Source organism: Lissotriton vulgaris, chromosome 2_1 (genome assembly GCF_964263255.1).
Source record: "Lissotriton vulgaris chromosome 2_1, aLisVul1.2, whole genome shotgun sequence".
Lineage (NCBI taxonomy): Eukaryota > Metazoa > Chordata > Amphibia > Caudata > Salamandridae > Lissotriton > Lissotriton vulgaris.
This window is the reverse complement of record NC_141687.1, coordinates 1223841565-1223856003: the sequence shown is the minus strand read 5'-3', so window position 1 is coordinate 1223856003 and position 14439 is coordinate 1223841565. Positions and strand designations below refer to the sequence as shown.

At 48.0% G+C, this 14439-nt stretch overlaps 1 protein-coding gene across 1 annotated transcript in view; it reads left to right on the top strand.

The window, feature by feature from the left end:
* NCAPD3 (non-SMC condensin II complex subunit D3) overlaps positions 1–14439 on the top strand; it is a 1036822-nt gene that overhangs the window by 794462 nt on the left and 227921 nt on the right. The window contains exon 23 of the mRNA XM_086956941.1: positions 6499–6737. Within this exon, the coding sequence (XP_086813067.1) occupies positions 6499–6737 (239 nt within the window). The remainder of the gene's footprint in view (positions 1–6498; positions 6738–14439) is intronic.

The window sequence follows — 14439 nt, the reverse complement described above, 5'->3', positions numbered from 1 at the left end:
TACCAAGCATTACTTCTTGGAGTCCTTACAACAAGATGATGCGGCAGTAGGACAGGCTGTCCTGAGGAACCTCTTCCAATAATTGGTGAGCTTTCCTTTCCATCCCACCTTCCGTATTATACATTTTGTATCTCTGTCATGTTGGCTATTGCAATAATTTTATGACACAAAATGTGGTTTTGTTGGTAACTGCTTGCTACTCTCATACAAAAGCATTGGAATCTATGAAAGTTCCAATACTGGGGCAAGAAAACAAGTTACTTACCTGTAACTTTGGTTCCCCAGTATTGGTAACTTTCATAGATTCCCATGCGCCCACGCACCTCCCAGAGGAAAGCTCAGCCTACAACAGATATGGTGTCTAAGTACACAACGACTACGAACATCTGAGGCTCTAAGGTTCCTTCAGGAGGGTTCTAAGGGGTGAGGCGCTTCTGATTGGCTGATGCCAGAGTTTGGTCTCTTTTACAAAAAGAGGGTGATATGCTACAAAAGGGAATGAGGCCTAGGCCTTTTCCTTTCTCTTTTGTACCTACAGCTATGGTATTTTTGTTACAGAGACTCCCATTCCCACGACTGGGAAGGATACAAAAGCATGGGAATCTATGAAAGTTACCAATACTGGGGAACCAAAGTTACAGGTAAGTAACTTGTTTTCTTATAAAGCAAAACACAACATTGGAGCACCTGGCTGAAAAAAGTGCTACATCAATAACCGGAATCTCTAAACATTTATATTACAGAGAGAAAAATGAAGGAAAAGGTGTCTATCCAGTCAAGAGTGCTTAAAACGAAATACACCGCTCCCTTAAGCAACCAGGTGGTTTCATCTCACAGCATGCACTGTACTGGCAGTTTGCCTCACAGCCTCAGTCTTTTTTTTCTGCTTGTGCGGAGATGATTTCAGAACACTTAACACGGCTTGTTTGTGCAAGTTCCTTTGGAATTGACTTGTCACTTTTATTCAACATTTCATTTGTCTGAGAAGCATTAATCTACACTTTTGAAGGACTTTTCTTTATAAATGCCTTCACTTGTTTTTTAAGTGCACCTCCTGTTGGGGGTACAAGGCTGCCAACGACCCAAAGTGTGTGTGAGTTTGGTCTATTTACTTTCTTCACATTCAGTCAAGGAATTTAAGTATTGTCAAAAAATGACAAAGCCTTGAACAACTCAGAGGCCTATAGGAGTGAGGATCGTTCCCATATAAAATGTCTTGGTGTCCCAAGCCTCTTGATGGTAGCCAACTCTAGCCTCCATGGGGAGTTGTCTGTCCCCTAAAAGCCATTCCCCACATCATAATCTTCCACCTAGTATTAAAGTTAGTTAATGGGCCCCAAAGCCACCCTTGTGCAATGGGTCAATACATTAGGCAAGTTCCCTAGAGTCTCCTTTGTCCAACCACAAGAACCTAGAGATCAACAGTTGTAGGTCTTGAAAGAAGTTTGAGGAAGTACATAAGGGTAGTTTTGAAGTATGTAAAGGAAGTGGGGGTGACCTGACAGTTTTGTTAATCTCTACCCTTACTCGGAGGTTAAGCAGGAGTGAATCTCAAAGATCCAGGTCAATACTTGTGCTACTCAAACTTTTTGCGATGTTTGTGTCCCAAGCGACTTTCTGGTCTCAAGTAATGTGGATGCCCAAGTATAGAAATGGGCCTCGCATGATCTGATGCGTAATATCCAATAGAGACATCTAGCCACAGATTCCTTACCTTTGAATTTCCCCAGACGTTCGACTGAATCCAGAAGATTTTTCGTAAGCAGTACCCCTGCGCCCCAGTAGGTGGCATTGGTCAGCTCTGCGTGTCATCGGGCGTGCCGGATGTGATGTCCATGTCACCTTTATAAGCGCCACTTTGGCACACTCACATTAGTTCTATTCTTTCCATGCTAGCCAGCGCTGATATGTTTTTGACAGGATTTTTGCAACTTTTTGTTATTATTTTTTAGATTATCTCCTGCTGTGTCGAAGATGTCCTCTAGAAAGACCAGTATTAAACCCTGTGGCACCTGTCACAGTGCCATGTTGGTGACTGACATGCCCCTCGTGTTTGTGGAGTTAGCAGTGGGACCACGACTCCAAGTTGTGCTCCGACTACTGGGCCATAGCACCGAAGGCTTCTAGGGAGCGGTCCCTGAAGATGTAGGCGGGGAACTCTACGAAAGTCAGTCCCACTCCAGAGGATGGTCTTGGGACCCTTTCCTGGAGTCCGAAGTCCTCTTCATCCTTCTAAAGATAATTGGAACACTTGGGTAAGTGGCACAAGAAGTCGAAGCTTGCTTTGACTTCTCCTTTTCTGTCAGCCGAAACTACGAAGGAACATCGGCGTTCGAGGCCTGGTTCCTTGGAACCAATGCCTGGACCAACTCTACGCCCCTCATTTTTCAGCAACCCAACCCCTCTGGCATTCCTTTGTGCCCTGCAGTGTCAGAGGAGGTCTCATTTGGTTCCGGGCTGGCAGCTTCAGCTCAGATGGGTCCCCATGTATCTGGACCAGTCATGCCATTGCGATATTCGCCGACCCCAATGCCGATGCTCTGGCACCAGCCGGGTTCTGATCCCTGATAACACAGAGCTCAGCCTCGTCAACCTACATTGATTCTATTGCCAACAGTATCCCTGCATCCTAAGTTGGAGCCTGAGCCCTCTTCTGAAGGTCTAGGGGAGGAGAAGCTATACCCTTTATAATATCAGTAGGAGCAGGATATGGACTGGTGTGAGTGAACTGACCACATTTCAAGGTAAAAAGAATTCCAAATTTGAACTTTTTGCCAGATGCATACACAACTCAAGATTGGAGTGCTCTGTGGATTTACAAGAGCTTATTTCCGCATCCTGGAAGGCGAAGGAGCCCCAAGGTTTTCAGAGAATCACTTATAGGGAATGCTTACAGCTAGTATACTTCGGCTTGAAATTGACTGCAAGGCCTTTTTCAAAGTGTTTGACTGTCATTCCAGCTCACCTTCACAATAAGGATTTGCATTCACAATTACTTCTAAGAGTGGTTTATAAAAATCTACTCCAGTGAACAAGTGCACTTCAACAACACTTTTGTTATTACATTGTCTGGATTTTCATATCCACAATGTCCAATCAACGTTGACTGCTGTGCAAGTTCTTGACTTTATGGGATAGTACTAAACATAGAGGAATGGAGAGAAGTGCCTCCATCGGAGGAGAGAATATTTATCATGCTGTTAACTGTTGAAGCCGCCTTTTCCTACAGCGGGTCATGTCTCATCTATGCTGGTAACAGTAGCCTCCTGCATCTACATTGTAGTCCATGCAGGACTTCATATGAGGCTACTTCAACAATGCATTGAAGAACCGTGTTCTCAGTAGGAAGTACAAGGGGGAAGACCAGGTGGCCCTGTCAATCCAGACAAAGGTTATGATGCAAATGGTGGTGCAAAAATTGTCCAATCTTCTGAATGAAAGTCTTTTATCAGGATTATGCTACTCAAACCTTTGTAACAGAGGTCTCTAATGGGATGGAAAGCCCATCTTCATGTTCTGACTGTTCAGGGATTGTGATCGAAGAAACAACTCTTATCACGTAAATGTTTTGGAATTGGAAGTGGTACATTTGGTACTAAGGACTTTCCAACCTCCTTAACAATTAAAAGATTTCTCATTTAGACAGACGTGCCCATAATACACCATCTAGGCAAGCTGGGAGGTACAAGATCCAGGGTCTTAAATCTGGAGACTCAAATAATTTGGCAGTGGCTCCTAGCTATGAATTTATTTATCCAGGATGTACATTTTCTAGGTCTAAAAAATTGTCAAGCAGACCCACTAGGTAGATACTTCATAAACAAACACGAATGGGTGCAAGATGAAGTCTTGGAAGATCTTTTTCAAGATAGAAGTTCCCCAAATAGACCTGTTTATCATGGGTCAAAACGCAAAATATCCAAGCTTCTCTTCAAAAGTATGATAACCGGGTCCTATGGGCAATGCTCTTTTGATGAATTGGTCCAACAGATTTCTCCATGCTTTTCTGCCAGTTCTCCTGATCCAATAGGTTTTGATGAAGCTGAAACATTCCAATGACGATGCTGCTTACCCCTGGTGAGACAGTGGTGGTTTCGAGGACTACTTCCTTTGTCTGAGACAGCACAGTAAAACTGCTGTACAGACCCATACAGTTGCTGAAAATGCAAGGGAAATGACTGGCTGCCCCCCCCCCTCCAACTTTCAAACCAGGAATTAGGTAGCACTGTGCCAGAGGTTGTGCATTACTGTCATCTAGACAAACCTCCGAATCCTAGGGACATTCACAAAGATGCTAAACTTCGGTATACCAGAATTTGCATTGCTTTTAAATTGAAGTGATTTGTAATGTTTCCTTTTAAAATAATTAAGAACCGATTTCCTGTCAGGAGATGTGATAATTCCCTGCTTTTTAATTTGGTGAAGTCACATCTACAGTTTGTGTCTAATAAATTCTTCTTGCCGCCATCAAAGAATACAGAAAGGGGCCTGCCCAGAGAGCATTCTTAATGATTCCAGTAGTAAGAGTTTTTAGAGAGCTTAAAGAAAACATTTTATCCAAGATGGGCAGCCTTCTTCCCCATGGGAACTTAATATGGTTCTCTTCAAATTGATGTTGTCTTGTTTTTAGTGCTTACAGAAAAAGCCTCATTCAAACATCTTTCCTGGAACGTTGCTTCCTTTCTTTTTTAATAAAGCAAATTCATTGTAACTTAACACAGTCCGTGAATAAAGCGTGCTGCCTTCATTTCTATATATTAATTTCATCATATTCATGCTCATAAGTTTTAGATATATATTTATAATATACTAGCGGCCCGTCCTGACCTTGTCCGGGGGCATTCAGGCTTTCCCTACCCCCGCCTGCCCCGACATTGGCAAGCAGCCCGTGCCGCCACCTGCCCCGACATTGCCTTTCCTCAGTCGATCTGTGTTTTTGTAACTCCCCGTCCCCCGCCTGGCCCGACACCCGCCTGCCCTGACATTGTCCCCGGAGCCTTACCACAACCGCCGCTCCTCAGTTCACCGCTACTCCCGCTCTGCTCCTCACCGCCTGTCTGCTGCCGATCCTTCCCCGCGCCATGTCCGCTGCTCGCACTGCCGCTGGCCTGTCCGCTGCTCCTCAGGTCACCGCGCCATGTCCGCCGCTCCTCGGACACCGCTCCTCCCAGTGATCCTGACGTGAGCACGCACATCGCGGCCGGCACTACTTTGGAGGGACTAGATTTTTTTAATATAAATTTTGTAAATAATGTTTATTTTTTACATTTATATAGCCTATGTCCTTCTGCTTGCCCTGACGTTTTCAAACATGTATTGGGTGTTTGGATTGGTGGTGTACTTTTCGAGTTTACCTGGCTCAAAGGACACAGTTCTGTCTTTATAATAGTAGTATAGATACATTCTCAACTCACAGCGTGTTCTACATTCATATCTCCCCCCCCCCCCCCAATAATTGTATATCCTGATGTGTATGTAGTGCTCTTGCAGTACCCCTATAGATCAATCTGCCACCCCAGGTTTTCTTGTGTTTCTGTGGATATCCTCTTGAGCTATAGAAGGGGATTTGTAATGGGAAGGTAGCTTTCTAAGTGGAAATTCCATCAGCAAAAAGGGTTAGTGAGCTTTAGGTTATTTTGTATTTTAGCAGTAGAACCCTACAGTTTTACATCATATCAGGGTTGTTTAAGGACAGATCCTGCCTTCTTACTTAAAATTGTATCTGACTTCAACATAAACCAAACAGTGTTTCTGCTTGTATATCTTAATTATCCATCTACATCAGAAGAGAAATCCGCTTCACTTGCTTTATGTTGGAAGAGTCCCGAGATTTTATTGAGATAAGACAAACTATCTGTGTTAAATAATAAACCTATTACCAATTATGTGCCTCTGTAACAGAATGGTGTCTTCTAAGAAACAATTGCTGAATGGATTGTTTAGCGTATCACCTGCTTTTACCATTCAGCTTCTAAACCTATTTCTGGCAAACATAGAGCACCTTCTACCTAAGGGAAGGCTGATACTGGAACCTGATTAAGGAACGTCCCATTTGCAGAGGCAGCCACATGGAGTTCTTTTCTTACCTTCACTAAGCATTGTTGTTTAGAAGAAGATGCCAGAGTTTAGATTTTAGTCGATCAAGCCCCATTAAAGAAACTATCTGACTGAAGCTGGCTATTTCTGTTTTGCTTTTGAAAAATCTGTAAAAGTTGTGTTAAGGTGACGCCAACATTTGCAGATTTGGAAAGTTTGACCTCCTGAGCAACTTTTTAATCATACTTCATTGATGAAAATAAGTGTTTGGGAGTCTCCCACATGTTGGCGGGAATATTCTATTTGTATTACTTCAATTTGGACACCTATTAAGCAGAATTTGGAATACAAGAAGCTCTTGCTTAGCTAAAGTACTTTATTACTTTATTCAAACTGATACTAACATACACTCTGTAATGTAATGAAATGATTTAACATTTATCTGTGGTATTTATTTGGCAGGGAAGCTGTGCTTACAGCACGAGGATCTTGCGAAAAAGTGTGTTCCTGCCCTGGCAAGGGAGCTGGAGATATGCCATGATGTTGCTGTCCGCAATAACGTGATTATCGTGATGTGTGATCTGTGCGTTCGATACACCACAATGGTGGACCGATACATCCCTAACTTGTCTGTGTGTCTGAAGGACAATAATCCATTCATCCGAAAGCAGACACTTATCATGCTGACCAACCTCTTGCAGGTGAGAATGAGTCACATAAATATCTATGATTCAAGGTCTCTGTAATTTTCCTGGAACCTGTTGCCAGTACTTTGGTGTTGTTACAGACTATCTGTTGAAGTCGATGTGTAGCTGAAGCCTTGTTGTGTTTGCTGTATTTTCTCGGAATGGAGTTAGTGGTCTGTCTATGTGCATTTTATCAGTTGGAACTGGAGGTGAGTCAGGTTACTTTAGGTTCGGCATTTCCATATGCGTATGTTCTCTGATGGCTTGTTTGTGAGGCTAAAGGGTTCATAGGGGAAATAGGTTATGGATGTGGGTAAATGTTCACATCTGAAAGAGACACGTTAGTGATAGATTCCTATCCTTAGAATACCCCCGGGCGTCCGACTGGATCCTGAAAGTTTTTCGTCACCAGTACCCCTGCACGTCGGAAGGTGGCATTGTGCAGCTCCACGTCTGTCGCTGGCGTTGTAGGCACCGAGATGACATCACAGAGACTACTTGGGTCTTTTTCTGCGCCAGCAAGCACAGATCCGGTTAGAGCACGTACCGTAGTCACTTTTTGACTGACTTTGAGACTTTTTGTCTCCACTTTTTTGAGTTTTTGACTCTTGGTGCCACGTAAGGATGCCTGGGTTTAAATCCTGCGGGGCCTATCGCAGTAAAATGTCAGAGGCTGACCCCCATGGCGTCTGTCTCTACTGTCTAGAGCGCGATCATGACTCGTGGTCATGTTCCGACTGTCTGGCATTGGCTCTGAAGGCCTTGCGGGAGCGGTCCCATAAGCTGCTGGAGGCCCGGCAGTCATCTCCGCACTGTTCGAGGTCCAGGGGTCGATCGAGGGACCATCATCATTGCTCCTCGGGGTCGAAGGCTTCACACAAGGAATCTGGTAAGAGACGTCATAAGAAGAAGTTGAATAAGCGCTTAAGCTCTCCTATGTCCCCTCCCGTCGGTCTCTGGATGCAGACGGGTGGCCGGGGGTACCTCCCCCGCTGCTCCGTTGGAGCCTGTGAGTCCCGCAGCCTACCCACCTTATCCGGGTCCGTCCGCGAACCCCTGCCCAGGTGCAAGATTTTTTTGCTGCCATGGACAGCCTTTTTCGGCATTTGGCTCCCGCCGGCGAGCCTTCGGGCCCTCCTTTGCCTCTGCTGCCGGTGGATCTGGCGCCGAAAGGTCTTCCGCCGCGGCTCCGGCCCAGGCGCCGCAAGGTCCTCCAGCCGCTCCGGCGCATCCCACAGCTCCATTCCCGGCACCGTAATGGGTTCCATTCGTCCCACTCCACCCTTGCTTGTTTTTCCAGACAATTTTGCTCCGGGTTGGGACCCTAATTGGGACCCTAATTGGGACATGGAGCTGGATCGGCGCTGACCGGCTTCTTTGAACCATTTATATTCCCCTGTCCCTCCCCACCGCCACAGCCTATGCCATGGGCAGTGGAGGAAGGGCACAACTGGTAGGGGTCAGAGGACCCTCTTGCACGGCAGTGCGAGTCAGAACAGGAGTGGACGAAAGAGTTGGAGGATGCAGGTGGCCTTGACTTCTCCTCTGAACCTGGTTTTCTTTCTCCTCCTGCTGTGGCCATGGAAGAGGGTGCTACATACACTGTAGTGCTCCGTAGAGCAGCTGAGGCCCTTGACCTTGACCTGCCTACGGTGACCCTCAAAACTAACCTCACTGAAGTCCTTCAGCCGGCGGCAAGCTCTATGGAGCCCCTGCTACCGTTCAATGAAGCGTTAACATATGTGTTGATGGGCACCTGGTCTAGACCAGCCATGGGGGTTCCTGTGGATACAAATGTGGCCAGGCGTCCTCGCCCGGTCCTGGGTGACCCATGCCTTTTTGACAACCCACCCAACCCCGGAGAGCCTGGTCATCCAGGCCACCACTTCCCAAAGCGCATTCCTTACCGGCCCACCGGATAAGGAATCTAAGAAACTAGAACAGTTTGGCGAGAAACTGTTTTCCTCTTCCAGCTTAGTGCTCGGGTCGGTGAACACCGCATGCCTCTTGGGCCGCTAAGCTCATGCTGTGTGCGACTCGGTTGCGCAGACACTGTCTCAGTGTCCGGAGGAGGTTCAGGCAGTGCTTTCCCAAGCTGTTGCTGAGGGGAAAGACTCAGCTAAGTTCACCATCAGGTGTGGACTGGACACCGCAGACTCACTGGGTAGGGTGATTTCCACAGCAGTGGCCCTCCGTCACCATGCCTGCTTGCGGTCCACTGGGTTTTCAGGGGATGTTCAAAGTTCTCTTGTGGACATGCCCTTTGATGGTATTCGCCTGTTTGGCGATAAGGCAGATAGTGCGCTGGAGCGTTTTAAGGACTCCCGGGCTATGGTCAAGTCCTTGGGTCTCTCCACCACACGCCTGGCTACGTCTGGTTTTCTTTTATTTCGTGGCCACGGAAGGGGTGCCCCGACACGTTCGTTCAACCAGACGCCTGCAGAGAACCAACCTCTGCGCGGACGTGGTTCCCGGCGCGGCGGGACAGGGGGCCAGCGTGCAGGTCAGTCCACCTCCATTCCAGCAGCATCCGCCTCAAAGCCTTCCTAGTCCGAGCTTTGGGGTGCACCCCACGCCGGTGGGCGGCAGGATTCGCCATCATCTCCCCCACTGGTGTTCTGTCACCTTGGACAGGTGGGTGCTGCAAATCGTCCGAAGGGGCTGCGCCCTCCCTTTCGAGTCTGCCCCTCCAACCATGCCACCCCAGTTCTACCGTTTGTCAGGGGATCACTTTGTGCTTCTCCAACAGGAAGTTACGGCCCTCTTGACCAAGGGGGCCATCGAGCGCGTTCCTGAACCAGAAGTAGAACGTGGTTGTTGCCCCAGTATTGGAACTTTCATAGATTCCCATGCTTTTGGATCATTCCCCGTCGTCGGAATTGGAGTCTCGGTGACAAAAATACCATAGCTGTAGGTACAAAAGAGAAAGGAAAAGGCCTACGCCTCATTCCCTTTTGTAGCCTATCAACCTCTTTTTGTAAAAGAGACCAAACTCAGGCATCAGCCACTCAGAAGCGCCTCACCCCTTAGATCCCTCCTGAAGGAACCTCAGAGCCTCAGGTTTTCTACCGCACGTTGTGCTTAGGGAGTCTCCTTTGAGCTCTGCATAACTTCTACTCTTCAAGGAGTTTCTTCAGGATTTTTTCTTCAGATTCTTTTCAGATTCACTTCAGGATTGTTAGCTGCCTTCCAGGATGTCTGACAAGGAGAAGAAAAATGCCCTTTTCAAGCCATGTTCCACCTGTGGCAAGAAAAGGCTTTTTGTGGAGGATAAGCACAAAGACTGCATCTATTGCCTCTATCCTGACCACAAGGCTGCGGACTGTAAGATTTGTCGCACCTTTTCGACCAAGACCTTTCGGGACCATGAGGGTAGGCTTCTGACATGGCTCCAGAAGCTGAAATCCAGGAAGGATACTGTCTCTAGTGACAGTGAGGATGCAGCATCGATGTCTTCCTCAAGAAGGTCAGTGAAGAGGGGTAGTGGTTCCCCTTCTCTTTCTGTGGAGCGTTCTACTAAGGCCTCCAAAAAGACCCCCAGTGAGTCTGAGAGCAGAGGGTCCCAGCAAATCTCGTCACCGAGGTGAAAAGGAGAGGGTAGGACCAGCTACGCCTTCCAAGGGTGAGAAGACTGCCTCAGCCTTCAAGAAACCCTCTTCCCAGTCTTCTGTGAGGAGTTCTAAGTCCTCGACGACGAAGACGTCGACGGCGGAGTTTCCGTCGACGAAGAAATCGAAATTGAAATTGGTTTCATCGACGAGCCCGTCGATGGGGGATTCGTCAACGAAGGAATCGTCGTCAAAGAAAGAAGTGTCGACGCCAGGTTCATCATCGTCGACGGGAGGTTTGCTGACAACGGTGTCGACGAAGAAGGTGCTGACGACTAAGGCGTCGACGAGTACCACAGCATCGACGATTAGGGTTACAGCGTCGCCGCAGATAATGATGATGATGACTATGTCGACGAGGGCATCGACGACGACTTTAACAATGACGACAGCTGGATCGTCGACAGTTTTATCATCGACGACTCCAATCTCGTCGACGTGTGTACAACAGTCAACGACTGAACCGTCGACGGTATTATCCTCTGAAAAGAGAATTACAATTTCTGTAACCAGAATTACACCGGAGATTACTTCTCCTAGGAGAGTGACCCCCCTGCCACCAGCCTTGCTCTTTGAGGAAGGGGAGTCAGATGAGGATGACCAGGACTCGTACAGCTATGCCAATAGTCCCTCTCAACTTCTAGTCAAATGCCAGGAGACGGACTCTGAAGGAGAATATGACCAGGAGGATGGTTGTCATCAGGCGGCCCAGTCGCAACATCATTCTGGGCAGGATATGGTTACAGTGCCATCTTATTTTCTTCAGGTCCTGCATAAGATGCTGCAGTACTACAAATCTAAGGCGAATAGGCCAATTCTGGTCCCGGCGGTGCCTGCTGCACCTGCATTGATTTCTGCCTCAACGGTGATGCCAGGATTACCTGCTCTGGTATCTCCTCAGCCTCAGACTTCTTTTCCTCAGGATCCCGCCGGGCTGGCAGATGCACATGATGAATCCTCGGATGAGGATCAACAGTCGGATCATGACTCTGTTCATACAACTGAATGGGATGAATATATCATTCCGGATCCCTCCTCACCAGTTCCAGATCCAGTTGATTCCCCGCCAGCGGACATTGGAGGTTTCCATCAGCTGATGGAAAGAGCAGCTGGCAGGTTCAAATTGGCCATGCCTGCTGTGGCTACGGATTGTTTCCTTTATGATTTCAAGGAACCCTTTAGGAAAACAACTAGGTCAATTCCTTTTGTAGATCATCTGTGGAAGGAGGGCCTGAAGGCTATGAAGAACCCAGCGACTGTGGTTCCTGTGCTACCACGTCTGGATAAGAAATACAGGGCACCCGACAATGGACTGGCGGCCTTGACGGGTCATCCAAAACCAGACTCGGTTATCGCACAGGCAGCGCAGAGAAAATCTCGTAACCCCTCTGCCCCCTTAACAACTCCTCCAGACAAGGAAGGGCGGAGATTGGATAATGCAGGGAAAAGATTCTCATTGATGGCAACTCTTCTAGTGCGAGCTGCAAATCCCCTGGCGATCTTGGGTAGATACGACCGCCAGCTTTGGTGTAATGTCGCCCCGTTCCTAGACCAGCTACCTCCAGAGGCGAAAAAGATCTTGCCGGAGGTAGAAGCGACGTCAATGGAGATCAATGACTGTGCAATTGACATTGCAACAACAGCGTTTCGTTCCTTGGCTGGGGCGGCAGTCCTCCGTCGCCAAGGGTGGCTGAAGGCTACTTGGTTTCGGCCTGAGATCCAAAACAAGGTCCTGGATCTTCGCTTTGATGGGGAAGCATTATTCGGAAAACTGATTTATAACACTCTAAAGGAAATATAAAAGGACACAGACTGCCAGGTCCTTGGGGACCCTTCAATACTGCAAGTCTCCTTTTAAGGGATCCAGAGGCAGAGGTAATAACTACAGGGGATCCTATCAACAGCAGCGCTATTTCTCCACAGGCTCAGGTTCCCAGCAATACCCTCAGCCTTATCAGTAGAGACAAGGCCAGTCTTCAAGCTACTCCAGGCCTTACAATAAGGGGAAACAGGCTGGACGAGGACGACATTCGTCCAAGCACCAATAGCGGCCTTCCTACTGGACCCTCCTCCAAGAGATCATCAGTTGGAGGCAGGGTAACCTGGTCCAGGATAACATCGGACCATTGGGTGCTCAACATCATTCGGAAAGGGCATACCTTGGAATTTACGCAAGTCCCTCCACCCAAGCCCCCGGCAGCCATTCCATCGAAACACCAGCGTCTCCTGCGGCTCGAGGTCCAACAGATGCTCCGGAAGGGAGCGATAGAGCCGGTCCCTTCAAATCAAAAGGGACAAGGATTCTATTCCAGGTTCTTCCTGGTAAGGAAGACGCTAGAGAAATGGCGCCCCATTTTAGACCTCAGGGAGCTCTCTACCTATCTCATCTCCCTGTCCTTCCGGATGGTCTCTCTCCAGGACATCTTGAAGCTCATCAGCCCGGGGGATTTCATGGCCACCCTCGATCTCGAGGATGCGTACTTCCATGTCCCGATTCACCCAGTACACAGAAGGTTTCTGCGAGTCACAGTAGCCAAGAGCCATTTTCAGTTTAGGGTTTTACCTTTTGGACTCCGCTCAGTCCCCAGGATTTTTACAAAGGTGCTGGCGCCAGTAGCAGCATTTCTGCGAAGGAACCATTTCCAAGTCTTCCTCTACCTGAACGACTTGTTGCTGAAAGCTCCGTCCAGGGAGGCAGCGCTGGACGCTGTTCAGGCTTGTACAAATTTGTTTCAGAATCTGGGACTCACTCTAAACAACGAAAAGTCATCCCTGGTCCCGTTCAGAAAGGCTTGTTTCCTGGGAGCCATCCTGGATTCAAAGCTCTTAAGAGCCTTCCCTACTCCGGAAAGAAGGGAGAAATTACAGACCTTGGCTCGGGACTTACAAGAAAGAAGGTGTCTTTCAGTACGCCGCTACAAATTTCTGCTGGGGGTAATTTTATCATGTATTCCCTTAATTCCTCATTGCAGACTAAGAATGTGTCCTCTACAGGAGCAACTAGACAACCAGTGGAAGCAGGTCCACGGTTCATTCAAGGACAAGGTGACCTTCACTCCAATGATGAGGGAAGCAGCCTTATGGTGGGCAGATCAAAACAACTTGTCCCAAGGTCTATCCTTCGTAAGCGACCCGTCTCCTCAAGTAGTAACAACGGACGTGTCATTGGAGGGTTGGGGAGCAGTGATGCAAGACCTGCATGTCAACGGTCATTGGTCGCCCCAGGAGCAACGACTCCACGTCAACCTTTTGGAGCGAAGGGCGATAAGATTGGCTTTTGCAAGCTTTTCTTCCTCGCCTGGGAGGTTCACAAGTGCTTATCAGGATGGACAACACAACGGCCATGCACTATGTGAACAAGGAAGGAGGAACCAGATCTCGTCCATTGTCGCAAGAAGCTCAACAGATTTGGGAATGGGCGATCCTTCAGAGAATATCGCTAAAGGCAGAACACTTGCCAGGGGTTCTAAACGAGAATGCCGACAGACTGAGCAGGTCATCCTCAGTCAGCCACGAGTGGGAATTGAATCAGCGAGTTCTGGAGAAGGTCTTCAGACAGTGGGGCAGACCGGAGGTGGATCTCTTTGCCACACCAACCAACAAGAAATGCTGGTCTTACGCAAGCAGATTTCACCATCCAGGATCTCTGGGGAATGCGCTTTCGATAGCCTGGTCAAGGACATTTGTCTACGCCTTCCCCCCCATACCTCTGATCCCGCGGCTCATCAGGAAGATCAAGGTGGAGCCGTGCAGGATGATCCTGATAGCCCTTGCTTGGCCGAGGCAGTTCTGGTTCCATCTGTTGTCGCTAGCTCCTTCTCTTCCTTTGAGGGTTCTACCAGATCTCCTCACAATGTAGAAGGGCAAGTTTGGCACCCAGATCCACAGTCATTACACCTGACAGCATGGCTCCTGAGCAGCGAGAGTTTATGAATCTCCCCATATCAAGCGAAATTAAGGAGGTCTTTTCCCAGGCAAGGGCTCCTTCAACTAACATGACTTACAGTCTTAAATGGAAAAGATTTTGTTGCTGGTGTAGGAGAGAAGATTGATCCTTTTGCTTCCAAGCCTCATCAGCTCCTACTTTATCTGCTGTTCTTGGCTACGTC